This window comes from Scleropages formosus, chromosome 1 (genome assembly GCF_900964775.1).
Source record: "Scleropages formosus chromosome 1, fSclFor1.1, whole genome shotgun sequence".
Lineage (NCBI taxonomy): Eukaryota > Metazoa > Chordata > Actinopteri > Osteoglossiformes > Osteoglossidae > Scleropages > Scleropages formosus.
In genome coordinates, this window is record NC_041806.1 from 38240408 (window position 1) to 38255242 (window position 14835).

General features: G+C 39.6%; 2 protein-coding genes across 2 annotated transcripts; one reads left to right on the forward strand and one right to left on the reverse strand.

Moving 5' to 3' along the window:
* Positions 1-78: 78 nt before the first annotated feature.
* ccnc (cyclin C) lies at positions 79-8005 on the reverse strand. Its single transcript, XM_018743490.1, has 12 exons — positions 7854-8005; positions 6502-6608; positions 6300-6384; positions 6124-6193; positions 5984-6035; positions 5768-5823; positions 4259-4294; positions 3585-3676; positions 3408-3475; positions 2493-2572; positions 2258-2376; positions 79-1762 (listed from the first exon to the last, which is right to left on the reverse strand). Exons 1-12 carry the CDS (start codon positions 7883-7885, stop codon positions 1708-1710), a joined length of 852 nt encoding a protein of 283 aa, XP_018599006.1. The 5' UTR covers positions 7886-8005; the 3' UTR covers positions 79-1707.
* Positions 8006-9830: 1825 nt separating this feature from the next.
* ngs (notochord granular surface) lies at positions 9831-13499 on the forward strand. The gene is made up of 11 exons (XM_018743570.2): positions 9831-10039; positions 10459-10615; positions 10869-11018; positions 11424-11543; positions 11678-11773; positions 11863-11997; positions 12162-12272; positions 12399-12509; positions 12677-12801; positions 12942-13136; positions 13310-13499. The coding sequence occupies exons 1-11, from the start codon at positions 9831-9833 to the stop codon at positions 13398-13400; spliced, it is 1500 nt and encodes a 499-aa protein (XP_018599086.2). The 3' UTR covers positions 13401-13499.
* Positions 13500-14835: the final 1336 nt, after the last annotated feature.

Below are 14835 nucleotides of genomic sequence, written 5' to 3' on the forward strand. Positions count from 1 at the left end.
TTTTTATAAGGGGTTTAACATGAACAATCTGAGAACGGTATATTCTATTTGATACACAAACAAGAAGCCATGTTTATAACAATATTAATTTTATTACTGTAAATGAACAGGAAAAATATCTAATTCTGAAATTCATGTCACTGGCACTTGGAACAAGGGCACATTGCAAATTAAAGCATGGGAATGAGTGGTTAATCGTCCAAGTACATTCATCTTTAAGGAGCATAAGCCGACAAACAGATTGGCATTAAAAATGGGTTAATTTCACAATTCCAAAAAAATACTAATTTTGTGTGCCACTTCCTCTCAAGGTTCCTGCCAGTTACCACTGTGCCTGCAACTCACGTGCAGTACACAGGATCACAGGTCACCTTTTGTGTATTTTTATTCCTATTTTTGCATTTTAAAATCAGCATTTTATTTCTTTAAGGCAGTCAAGCACCATTTTCACCACAAAAAGGTAAAGAAACTGAATTCTTAACCAACTTTCACATTTATCTCACATAAAATATACAAGTGTACACAAACAAAAACAATTAATCATTTATATAGGCAGGTATAAGCAGCACTACGTGGTTGGACCCTTGCCCTTCAAGTGGTTTGTCATGAAGGACACTATGCTTTGGAATCACACCACAAAGTCCCCCTCTTACCAACACAAAGCCTTTTAGATTTGCACATCTATGAAAACAGAACACGTAATGTATTCTCACATTGCTACACAGGATCGGTTTCGATCCAGCTGCAATCCAGCAACGGGTGCTGAATGCAAGCACATTGGAAGGAAAGGGCAGAGGCAGCCCATTACAAACAGTGGGTCTCTGCCATTTCTCACCAGACTCAGTTGGAGGGATGGGCAGAGACTCAGCGGTCACATTCAGACTGCTCCATTTCTTCTCACATTATCTCCCCTTTTCCCTGACTAGCAGATGTGATTATCTATGAGTCTCATTACTGAGTTTCTGTTACAGTATTTATCATTTAAAACAAAACAAACAAAAGCTCCTGTAGAGTGCTGAAATTTGAAAGAACACAAGATTTCAGAGTGCAGCAGGTCTTTTTCCTGTTTCTTAATCTGTGTATCGACAGGTCATTCTGACAGCTTAGTACTCTGAAGACAAAAAAGGACTAACGGAATATCAGAATCTGACACTTACAGAGGGAAGCGGGAAAAAACATTTGCAACAGTAAATAAATGTTTAAAACAAATATGTACTCTAGAAATCCATGTGGACGAGAACACCAGACCACCCAAGGAAGGGGTCCAATCAGCTGACGATGATGCAAGGCCGTGGGCAAGACTGCATCTCTCCCTGAGGTGTGGCTCTGCCACACGGATGGCCTGTTGCGGTCTCTCTGATGGCAGAGTGGCTCCATCACATGCTCTCACACATGCACACATACGTACAAATGGCAGAAGTGCCCGGTGGGCTATTTAAAGGATGTGAGGATCATCCTAATCAAGTAAGTTCCCCCCAACCACCAAAGCTTGCCAGAACATTTACAATGTTTCATTTGGGTTATTCCAACGTTCATCAGTTTTCCTCTCCTTTGATGTGGGACAGCTGGAACTGGGCAACACACAACATATAGGAACCGTGCACATAAGTGAGTATCAATGAAGAACAACCCCCTGGGTCCCTCGGTCCTCTGCTGTCATGGATAAGCGTCGCTTCTGGTGTTTCAGCCGGCAGAATCCCACATTGCCTACGACTGGCTGTAAGATGAGTTCTGGCTCCCGTTGGATCCCTGGTCATTTTCACTGCGACCAAACAACAGCAAACCAGTAAAACTCAGGCTGTCATTGTAGTACTGAAATATTTCCTATAAATAGGATGCATAATTCACTTAAACCATTATTTGAAGACATATAACTTGTAAGGCAGTATATGCTTGTGTTTCAGATATAAAATCTTGGAAATAAAGTGCAGTCATGCACTTAAGAAATCAAATCTATATAATTCTGTATGTTTAGAAAGCATAATTCTGTAGAATTGTGCAAAACTAGTTAAAATTTTCAAACACATTCTTTTAAAATTGTATTTACTTCACTGAGCTATTTTTGAAAATTTCTGCAAGTTCTGCAGCAAACATGTTGGGAATTTGTTTCCAGCATTAGCCAGCAGTAAAACACACCCAAACAGAGGAGGGCAGGACTGTAGGAATGGGTAGGAAGTGCTCTTGAATAAAGCATGACCAGTCCAAAAATTATGCAGTGGTGTGAAAAAGCATCAGTCTCATATTGCATTCAGATTACCTGTTGGGTGGCGGTTTGGGCTTGGGCATTTTGTTAATGATAGCAGCCATCTCTTTTCTGTCATCAAAGTTCTTCCATTGGTCATATAGCTTTAGGATGACTCTAATGATCTCCAGGATCTGTCACAATTAGAGTCAAGGTTACATCCAACTCACTAATATCGCAACAATATAAATACACTTTAGATCAATCAACTTTCTCCCACGTGTTCCTATCAAAGAGTGAGACATCGCACCTTTTCCATGTCCACAGAGAGCTCAGCAAACCACTGCCTTGCATCTTTCTGCTGTACAACACAGGCTACATGCAGACAGGCTGGAAGTAAAATAAACACTATTACTACATAGCACTGGCAAAGAAACACTCATCATAAAGCAAAGTTGACTAGTTTATAAGAACATCACCAAGGAAAATATTTAATGTCCTTCACTTGCATAAAAATTAAATTTTCTGAAAATCTGCCCATGAAGTGAATTCTCAAAATACCTTTAATTAAAACAACTTTTCCACCAAACATGCAAAATTCTGCAAAATGCAACAGCTTTTAAACACAGAAAATTAACTTCAGAATTACTTTGGACACTTAAATCCAAGTTTAAGACACACATAATGTTCATAACACCTTCCACTGAGCCATCTTTAAAGTGTGATTTGCAATAAATGAATAGTAAATAAAATCACAGTAAGACATCACCTCAAGCATTAAACTGTCAGGTGAGGCTTTCCTTTGCCTTTTTGTCTTTTTCACTTTTCTGCACTTACTTTTTCCACTCTTTATTATTAGATAAGTTACAAGATTTTAATTGCTTACAAGAGGCATGATAGCAGAGTGCAGGAGAAGCCATGTCAATCATGGGTGTGGGAGGCTGCTCATGTTGTGTGGTGCTCGATGTGACCAAGACTCATGTTTTAAATTACACTTTTTGCTCTTTTGAGGCATTTCTCACAGGTGTGAGTTTATAATACATTATGCAAATTATAGGGTACAAATTACATTTGTGCCTAACTCTGAATTCTAGGGAAAGGATGTTTTCATACAGAAGGGAACCCTGTAAAGAGCTGAATTTGAATGAATATGAAACACTGCATGTATAAGAAAACAAATTTTAAAGACTGAGCTCAGAAAAAGTAAATTCACCATTCAACCTACCTAGTGCAATCATAAAAGGTGGATAAAGCAGACAAAGATCTGTTCTGTATGTGTCGTTCACAATTCTCCTGCACAGTGAAACAGAGGACATAACAAGTAACTGTCAAGCTTTGATGCACAAATCTCATACAGCTTTCTTGGGTTAAATTTAAGACAGAAACCCTCTCCAGACCATACCATGCCAAAGGCAAGAGCATATCCTCCTGACCCATGTCCTGCACATACTGGAGCAGCGGTCTATAGGGGTGGTATACAATCAGACAGCAGTCCTGAAAAGGATGGAAAAACTTGTCAGTTAATCTTCAGCATACAGCTGAAAAGAAGGAATGATACTACCTTCATTGCTCAACGCAAACATTTCATCTGATATTATGTGACTTAAAAGTCTGAAGTTCAGCATATTATGAACTTTCTTTGTAATATCAAGTTTCAAATAAAGAGGAAGAGTACTTTCAAAGTTTTGTTTTCTGTAATATTCAGCTAGGAATACTAATTTGAAAAGAGAGGTGTCTATCAGCATAACATCTTCACTAGCCCTCTGAACTAGATACAAAATGCATATGTGAAAGTAATTTTTATAACACTTCTATAGGCAGCTACTTAATGTGTAAAATAAAAATGGTATCCAACAAATATGTGCTTCAATAATAATGTGTCTGTCTAATTCTCTTTGTATTAAATGCACTTTGGAGAAAGGCATATGCCAAATGAGTGAATGTAGCTAGCTAAAAAATAAGCCCTTGCTTGTAAATTATCTAATTCATGTTTGTATGTGGGTGCATTACTATTTCATGTTTTAATGGTTGTTTTGTGGAAGTGCTTGTTCATGTACAGTAGTTAAATACACTCACCATGAGCTCTAAGAGATAGAATTCACACTCCAGTATCTAGAGAAGAAAAAAACATTCATTCAAAATTCAACAACAAAATGGGCCAATTCTTTTGAAATAAATGTATGATTTTTTTTTTTGGTTGGGTTTAAAAGGAATTTTGTCATTCATTACACAGTATAAAATAGTTGCAGCTGTCAAAATTTCTTTCAGAAAGACTTCACACTAAAAACATTGTTCCTTTATCTTCATGGGAACTATTAAGCATCACCAAAAACCTCTTAGCAATAGCCCCTGAACTATGCAAAGCATGGAAGTGTGAGCAAGCAAGCCACCTTAAAACTCTCTGCTGCAGAGCTGAGACTTTCTTAATGGTGTGTGAACATCCCCTGTGGAATGTGGTAACTCACTGGACATCACAGGCACTGCAATTTCTCACTTTGCCCGACAGCTGACTTTGGCACAAAGTCAAGGAACACAACTGTTTCATTTACATTTATTCATTTAGCAGACGCTTTTCTCCAAAGCGACGTACATCTCAGAGAATACAATTTGTGCATTACATTAGGTGAAAGAGACATAGTTGCAGATGTGCGATTAAGTAAAGTTAGTTTGTTTCTTTCCACTATACGCACCAACGTTCATCACACGAGTAGTTGCATAAAACTCAGACGATTCCTGATTACCTTCTGACAATTTTTTTTTTTTTTTGACATATACAAACATTTACATGCAATACAGGATTAGCAACTGGATAAAGGTTTATCTGGGCATGATCATAACGTTATGGTGAATGAACATTTACACCTTACATGAGCATAAGAGATCCTGGGCAAAGTGAGTCTGGAAGAGGTGAGTTTTCAGACTCTTTAAATGTGGACAGAGTTACAGCAGTTCTGAGTGAGGGGGGGAGGTCGTTTCACCACAACGGAGCCAGAACTGAGAACCTCTGTGCTTTACATTTCGTGCGCAGGACCACAAAGCAGGCAGAAGTAGAAGAGCGAAGCGGTCTGGTTGGGGTGTAGTGGTTTATCAAGTCTTGTACATAGCTAGGAGCAGTTCTATTCTATTTCACCAGCAACAAGCTGGTGGATGGCTCGATCAAAACTGACATATGAAGCCACTGTATTACAAACAACTAAATTACGTGATGCTTCATTAAAAACACAGCAGACTCCCAAACAAAAGGTATTAGGTCACACTGAATAATTGTACTACAAGTTATCCTAGAGCTGTTAACCCCCCATATCAAGATGTTTTAAAATCCAATGCATTTCCTAACAATTACTTTCAAAATGAAACCCAGCCTGAGTTTTTAAACACCATTTTGTATGTTACTTGCCTTAAAAAGTCCAGGATATAATTTTATTGAAAACTCGCAAAAACAATATTCACAAAAAATATCAATGCTGACATTCTGCATCATGTCCCAAATTAAGTTTTATTTTTTTTTTTAAATATCTTAAAGAAATGCATATAACTTCATAACATGAAACAGACTGAAGTTAATGCAGTCACTATTATACTTACATGGTTCATTCTGTAGGGAAACTCCTTAGGGAAGGCATAGGAAAACCTAGTTTTTACTTAAAAATAGAGCCACAAAACATTCATTTAATCATTTATTTGGACAACCTTCGGATTAAAATCTTTTCCAATAAACAATTTAACATGAAATATGATCTTTGTTGTGACAGTGTTTATCATACATCAAAGTGTCAGTCGTGTATAAGGCATGTCACTTACACACAGACGTAGCTGCCGAGATCAGCCGAGTGTTAGATACAACTCCAAATTCCTGGTGACCAACAAAAACAATTTGTCAGGTCTCAAAGGAAAAAACATAGCCATATGCAACAGCAAAAAAGCCCTTATTCTTCTCTCACCTCCACCTTTGAGGCGAGGAACACACAAGTAGGGGCCATGAGGACAGGATCGATACTCTTGAGGGAGTATCTAAAAATGATGAAGTAGTGGAGAATACTTAGTGAAGTATTTGACTGAAACACCTCGTAACGTGCTAACGTAGACTGTAGCTTAAGGTCTAAATCAGGTGCCTCACCTGGCATAAAATCTTTTGAAATAAACTGTTGCTGTTGCAATGACTTGTTGCCTGAGCTTCAGGTGTTCTCCAAGGGCCTGGATCACTGTTGAAAGATGAAAAAACCCAGATCTCACCAACTGAAGCTCAGAGAAAAGGCTGTATACCGCACATTGATAGGGCTGATCAAACGCACTATACTGGCCACAAAACTCTTTCGTACCATTAGCAAAGAAGATCTGTAGTTTCCAATACTCTTCCTCTGTTAGGAATTTCAGATCCTTCTGGCGTTCCTTCATCAAGTCCTGTTTGTCCAGGACCCACTGGAGACTGGCAAAAAAGGAAGAGTAATGCCGAGGGCATCCGCAGGAGAGATGAACACTCAATACCATAATTTAATCTATTAGAATATCTACAGCACACCTAATGCCTACAAATACACCATTGTTTTAGAAGTAAGATTTCTCATTCTCACAATGTTCCTAAATCTAGTCTACAGACCTATAAATCTCACTTTTGTCCCTGATGTGGTTGCATGCACTCCCTTGGTCCCTCAGAGCTACTGAATCCCTTACAGAATTCAATATGGGTCCCAAAACTTATCTCCTCCTCCTTCAAAATTGATCTCCCACTTCCCGCTAAGCTTCTGTCACCTTCATAAGTTAGTCTTTAACCATTTGTCACTTTCACATGTAACTTCCACAGGCAGCTACTTGAGTAATAATTGCTAGGAAAGTAGTGGCGTCAAAGAAAGAAGCTGTGTTTTAATAATGACATGCTTAGTATCTGATGTTGTTCACCTGCTGCGGGATGCATGTTTGTTTACTCCAAGTTCTAAGTCGCTTTGGGGAGAAGAATTTGCCAAATGACATAATCACCTGTCCCCAGTGTCCTTCTGCCACTTGCTCCACTAAGGCCAGTGCCCCCCAATAACATGGTACTTATTGGGGGGAGGGGTACTAAATACTTACTCATTTTCCTCAGTTCATTCTCCTGTAAGTGACAGAGCCTCACACCCACAATCTAGCTCCAAAGATCCTGCACTGTTGCTGTATACCTTTTATGAACCGGATATATAAGAGTCAAAAGGTGAATGTAGAGATATTATTAGGCTTAGCAAGCCAGGAGTGTAATAAAATATGCATGTCGACAGCTTTACTCTTGTCGATTACAGTCGCGTCGGTACGGAGCTCATTCCGCGGACTTAACTGAGGAGTTTGTCCTTTTTTTAAACGGTGACATGATATATATATATATATATATACTACTTTGAATAACAATTGTCGTATCACTTGACTGAGAGCTTAGTTTCTTACACCCCTAGGCTAGTTTTTTTTGTTTTTTTTTTTTTTTACACATTTCGAACAACTACACTTGCATCAACACGTTGTGCCTACTGCCCGGCTTGTGAGTTTAATATCTAAATTCTGTGACGTCTCGGTTTAAAAAGTCTACACTGGCGTACACAGCTCAGCTACCTAGGACCTAGGTTTTATTGAATTTAGTAGGCCCCAAAACAAAGGAATTCCTGACGAAAGCCGGCCGTTTTCAGACATGTTTGACACAATTACTTACTAATGTGAGCTCTGCCAGAAGTTCCCTGCCATTCTTCGAGAGCTGAGGTAGAAAATGTCACTTTATTTCGTGTTGCTGTCGCGCGGCGCAGCGAATTTCCAGGAGACTGAGTGGTTGTTTTCCGTGGAGTACATAGACAGGTCTGTACCAACAGGCCGTGCAGCACGTAAAAATGTCCGGCCGCAGGGCGGCAGCACTTTTCACAGAAACAAGGTTCCGGGTACGGAAAATCTGCTGGTTTCTCACCTTTTTGTCAAATTTATACCATTAAGTTTCAATTAAAAGTATAAATATGCACATTCAGTTGTATCACACACAGACAGTAGAAAACGTATGCGAAAGCAATATGCCCCACCCTGAATGAAACCTGTATTTATCATTATATTAGTTAATCTGATAGCGTAGTTCAAGCTACCGCCTTTGGACTCAAAGGTCACAAGTTTGAATCTCACCTCTGGCTGTTGTACCCTGGAGCAAGGTGCTTCCCCTAAATTGCTCCTATAAAAAATAAAAAATAAAAAATCTATCTGTAGGCCTATAACTGCACGAGGATTAACACCGTAAATTTCTTTGGAGGAAAGTGTCAGTTAAAATGAGAAAAAAAAAAGTTAAATACTCTTCTTTCACTATGCCCAACTGTCTTTGATGGTTCTCTTGGCTTTCAGTCCATATGTTAACTGTCAGATATAAATGGCTCGGGCTGTGCTGAGAGTTCCAACATTATTTAAACTTATTTACAGCTTTGCGAAGTATTAACTGAAATGTTGCCAAAGCCCACTTCTTCAGGGAATGACACTACTTATAAGGATATGTTAATTACGTGTGGAACAGCACAGACTAATAATGTATACATATCTCTTCCGATCTCCTGAGAGTTGCCAGGACAGCAATACTGCATTTCAGTGTTCAAACTCAATTAGGGTGCATTCACACCAATGGGAGACAATGACCTAGTGCACCTGCCACATGTGTGTAAGCGGTGAGGTAACTGGAAGGAATCTGGAGTGTGACGTCCAACCATATGTCTGTGATCACCTGACCTCTGGAACAATTTATTTAAATTGTCCATTTCGTATTCAGTCAACGTGAGATGATTACACTGTATCACATTATATGACTTCACATTACAATGTTTATCGCCAGTTTTGTTTATACATGTCCATTAGAAATAGTAACATTTGGCATATTGCTAAATTCTACACCATGATATTTACTTTTAATCCAGCAGAATAGAAGAACTTGTATATTTTCAGTGATATTACAGTGCCCATTGTAGTTGTCTCTGGAGATGCTTAAATAGCTATCTAGTGTGTCTATGTCTTTGGAGAGGTTTTCTTCATGACTAGTGTTACATGAGCCAAATAGTGACTGTCAAACCATGATTGCCTTAACCTACTTGGTCACCATGTTTCTCCAGTACTTTAATAATCCTTAATGCTTATACTAAGTCACACACATATGATTTGAAACCACTTGTCCCATACGGGGTCGCGGGGAACCGTAGCCTAACCCGGCAACACAGGGCGTAAGGCTGGAGGGGACACACCCAGGACGGGACGCCAGTCCATCGCAAGGCACCCCAAGCGGGACTCAAACCCCAGACCCACCAGAGAGCAGGACCCGGTCCAACCCACTGCGCCACTGTGCCACCGCACCCCTTGCTTATACTAAATGTTTTCTTGAAACATGTGCAAGAATTATTTCACTGAACACTGCTGGTCACATCCCCCTGCATGACATCAGTGGTTTCCTGCTATTTTTACTACAGTAAATGCCTCAGAGGCCTTTAACAGATATCTGAGAGGGAGAACCAGACTCTGTATTGTGCAGAGGTATAACATTCCTTATCCAGGCAGGGCTGACAAGGGTTATATAAGCTAGCTGGGAGTATCTGTCTGTGTGTAGGTCAGCGCACAGCTTGTGAAGCGAACACCTCCAAACTTAGCATCCAGGAACTGCAGCCCCCAAGCCGCCATCATGAGTCGCAGTCCAGAGAGGATCTCGTCGTACCGTCGGCACTTTGAGGACCGCAGCTCCTCCTCATACCACCTGCGTGTGTCAAGCCCATCTCCTTCTCATCGACATCGCTCTGCTAGCTACAACCGCAGTGCCACTGCAACCAGCCTGCATACCGAGAGGAAGGGGATGAGAACCTCCTCCAGCTCACGGTCACCAGGTCTGACCAGGTAGGTCCCACTAAAATTGCAAAATGCACAGGCATGCAAATGATGCTAGACTCTTCAGTAAACACTTGCATCCCACCGAATAATTAGTTTTTAACCCAGTAGCAAGTTCAAATAAAGTTTTTCTTTACATGAGCAATATCCATTTTATAAACATACCAATGAACACATGTTGATCAACATGCCATTGGTTTTCAATTTTAATAAAGTGGATTTGCACTGTTGTAACTCGGATTTGAACAAGTAATTAAGGACAGCGAGCAAGCAAGTGGATTTACATTTTTGCTGTAATACAAAATGCAGCTCACCTGGGTCATTGTCACCCCACGCGGCAAACAGTCTCAAAATGTTTCTGGTCAAGAGGGACAGGTAAGGACTTAGCCATGATGATGAATGACACATTAAATGGAACACCTCAACAGCATGAGCATGAGTGCCCTCTGCCTGAGCACCGGAATGGGTGCTGCCCTGGACCTGGACGCTGCAGTTGCAGAAAACCGTGAATTCCTCACTACGCGCACTAGCGAGCGGCAGGAGATGGTGGTGCTCAATGACAGGCTGGCGGCATACATCGAAAAGGTGAGACCTTTCCCCTTGCCACTCCTATCCCCCAATTCATCACATCTGCACTACAAAATTTTTCTTAGCATCCTAGAAGCAAATACTGTGGAAACAGAAAATTCCACCCTTTAACAGAGGAATTAAAAAAGCATTATACATAAAATGTTAATTTTTCCTTTTTATTTTTGTAGGTTAAATTTATATAGAAGTGCCAAAGCACTTGTATTGACTTAGGACAAACAGGTCATTTTTGCTCCATATCCTATGACAGGTTCGGACCCTGGAGCAGGACAATAAGCTGCTGGAGACGGAGATTGAGGAGCTGCGAAAGCGACCTGTCAAGCCATCGGGGCTGCGAGCGCTGTATGAAGAGCAGCTAAGGGAGCTGAACAGAATAGCTGAGCAGATGAGAGCCCAACGGGTACTAGAAGCTTATTCTCATCTCACTTATATCTGCACAATCAGTATTAAAGATTGCATCTGTTTTTGACTCATAACAATCAGCAATTTCCATATCGTTGTCAAGATGCCTATGCAAAACTTTTAAGCAATGCTTGTAAAGACAGATTCAGTCTAATCTTGGGATAAATTGCACTGTTAGGATGTTTTGTCCATTGAAATTCCTTTTTATCAGACGACAAGGCTGGGGGCTATACACTAGTATTTTGTGGATGTAAGCACAAGGGATTGTGTTTTTTGTATGTCCACAAATAATTTTTATCCTTTGTGCAAATACTGTTATAACTTTGTAATATTTAAGCCAAGCATTACACTCAAGTACCAAAGTTAAGAGCCATTATAAAGTCATTTTTGGATGCTTTCACAGGACCTAGCTCTTGCTGCAAAAGCAGTCATGGCATCTCAGTTGGATATGCTTAAAGTTAAATATGAGGAGGCAGCAGAGACAAGGAAGAAGGCAGAGCTTGAGATAGAAGCGTTCCGTCCAGTGAGTATCATCTCTGATGTATTACAAGCCTATACATACATCACAAGGTGGCTTAGTTGCCATTTCACTGGGTATGAGATGCTGCTTGCTTGTCAACATTAGACTAATGTCTGTGCATCATCAATGATTTCTAGGATGTTGACGCAGCTACCTCTGCACGTATCGCCCTGGAGAAGCAACTGGAGAACCTAGAAGTGCAACTTGAATTTCTCAAGAGAGTGCAAAAAGAGGTATCTTTGATTTTCATGAGAAATCACAGAAATGCTCTTTCAATATCATTTTATAATCACATGTGTAAAATTACTTTTTCCTTGTTCAGGAAATTGAGGAGCTAATGCAGCAGATATACAACTCAGTAGCCAAGGTTGAGGTGGCCTTCTCTCTTCCAGACTTAGCTGCTGCCCTAAAACAAATTCAATCAGAGTACGATGTCATCGCTGCCAAGAATCTGCAGGTAACGTATAATTTAATGGAGAAAATCTAATCCTGCATTGTTCTGATCACTATGAAGCATGCAAGGTGTATTTCACATGTTCAAAACAAAGTTTTGACTTAAGACAAGTGCTAACTTTTTTGCATGATAGCAAGATATCAAGCAGAAAGTACTTTTTTTTGCAGGAAATGGATGCTTGGTATAAAAGTAAATTTGATGACCTAAACAATGCATCCACCGAACATGCAGAAAAGGTTCGAAATATGAGAAGAGAAATCGCAAACCTCAAAAGAGATGTAAGTGGACTAACAGAGTCAAATAAATTAAACACCAATAGAACAATTTGGCAGCGCTTACTTCCTCTGTGGTACATTCTTAAATTTCAAATTCAGGCAGCTGTCAACCTGTAGTATTTTGTGCAGATTGAAAACAAACAGCATGAGCTTGAGTCACTGAAGGCCAGGCATGAGATGTTGGAGGCACAGATCCGTGATGCTCGAGAAAGACACAAGAAAGCGATAAATGAGCTGGAGGTAAACTTGAAATGGGGCCTGCATGTTACATTATGGTATATTTATAACAACTTAATTAGCTGAATTTCAGTAATATTTAATCTTTTTAAAAGCAACTGACATAGCGTACTTATGGGCTTTCAGTACTTGTTGAAGTTATCTGAAAACTTGTGCTTTTATTTGCACAGGACAACACTGAAAGACTTAGGATTGAGCTGAAATCCACCAAAGAGAAAGCTGCACTTCACCTGCACAAATATCAGGACCTGCTGAATGTGAAGATGGCCTTGGAGATAGAAATAATGACTTACAGGTAACGTTCAATGGGTATGTGCTCAAAATCATCAAAGAGTTCTTCAGTGAAAATGAGCTGGTGCTATTTGGAGGCAAAAGCATTCGCGTCAAAACATTTACCAGTAGAAATGCTCTGATGCTCTTGTCTGTATCTTGCAGGAAACTGATTGAGGGCGAGGACTCACGCTTGACCGGTATGGTGCAAGCTTTGTCGTTGACGAGTGGTGGCCTGCGTGTGAATGCCCTTGTTGGCCCTGGTGTGGGGACACTTGTGCAAGGCCCCGTTGAAACCGTCGAGAGACATTCAAAAGAACAGGCAGTGGAGACGACCGAGAGAAAAACCCTGCTCATCAGGTACAAGTAATCTGGCAGCAACCTATCCATCAGTGTTTACTGGATATTCACATTTTTATTTGTTACAAATCATTTAATTGTGGGGAATGTTTTAAGACTTCCTAAGAGCTCATAATAAATACAGATGTCCTGTAAAAAGTATGATGTTAATGACCATCCCTGCATTACCTTAGAACAGTTAAAACAGAAGATGACGTTATGCAAAGCAACAGGGAGGAGCGAACTATGATCATTTCTGGCACAGCCGACTCAGATGAAGACTAGAGAACACAGCTTCTTGTCTTATCCCTCATTGGAAGGACTTCAGATACCACAAAGGGATATCTTTACTACCTTAGCGCTTTGCACTTCTATTTTGCTAGAATTAACCCCAGTATAATTAACTACTTAAAAAAACATATGTGCTTCTGACATCTTTCCCTAAAAACAAATAAATAAAATTCTTAGCAATGTCTTCTCTGTGCTTGTGATTCCTTGTCAGAAACACAGTGCTGACTTCTTCTGACATGGTTGATTTCTATCTTGTGGGTTTCTGAACTTGGGCAGGCTGTTCAATTCTTAAATTAATTCTCCTAGAAACATATCCACCCAGTATGACTGCTATGTCAGTATTAAGAAGGCAATTTGACCTATGGACGAAGGTTTTATGACTGAGCACTGATGGTTAGTGAAATTCAAGGGGAAAAATGGAGTGCAATCTCTGTACATATAATAAACTGATACAACCTTTATTCAGCCACTAGGCTGGCATTGTACTTCCCTATTTGTGTATCTTAGAATATTTCTATTAAAAAAAAAAAAAATTGGTGGGAGGGTATCAGGATTGGTCTATCCTGTGTTTTATGCACCTACTCGAATGATAAACCTCAGTGCAGCAAGTGGTAGGTTAATAAACTAGGTTTACTTGAGACTTTCATGTCTGCAGCTATGTCTCTTTCTCTTAATACTGTATAATGCACTAATTGTACTTGTGCTGAGATGTATGTTGCTTTGGACAAAAGCATCTGCTAAATGAATAAACATAAATGTAAATATAAACTTATTTTGATATACCAGAAAACCAGTAGAATAACAGGTTTCAATCTATGTGCATTTATAACCAGAGGTCCTACAGCTTTTCTTCATTATAAATAAAAAGACAATTGATTAAATGAGTATTCATTTCCACACAATTTGAAAACTTGTACCAGTTTATGGTCCAGCAAAGAGTGGTTCAAGATGAGGTATTTACATGACTGTCTGCAATGACGTAGAAGGAATGGATCAAATTTTATATCTATAAACATAATTATATAGGGAGAGCCATGAAAATTCTAAAAGTTGGACTAAAGAATCTCTTTACCTAACACAGTTAATTGTGAAACACATCAAATCCTGGACATAAGTGCTAGCAGATGCACTGTGAAGTTATAAGACACCTGAGCGAGAGGGGAAGGCTCTGTTTAAAAATATTAAGCACACCAGCATGGTGGACCCTATTTCTGTACAATTTTATTCTGCAGAAGACTCAAGCAGTAGTAGTGTGAATATATTAATCATCAAAGATCATCTCACTAGGATGATGTATCCCTTTACATACCACAGTCAATCAGCCAAAAATTTGGCCATAGGCTGTGGAATACATATGTGTTTATGACTTTCCAGAGATAACCCACAAAGATCAAGTTGCCAGTTTTGAAAGTCAGTCTATCCAGGAAGT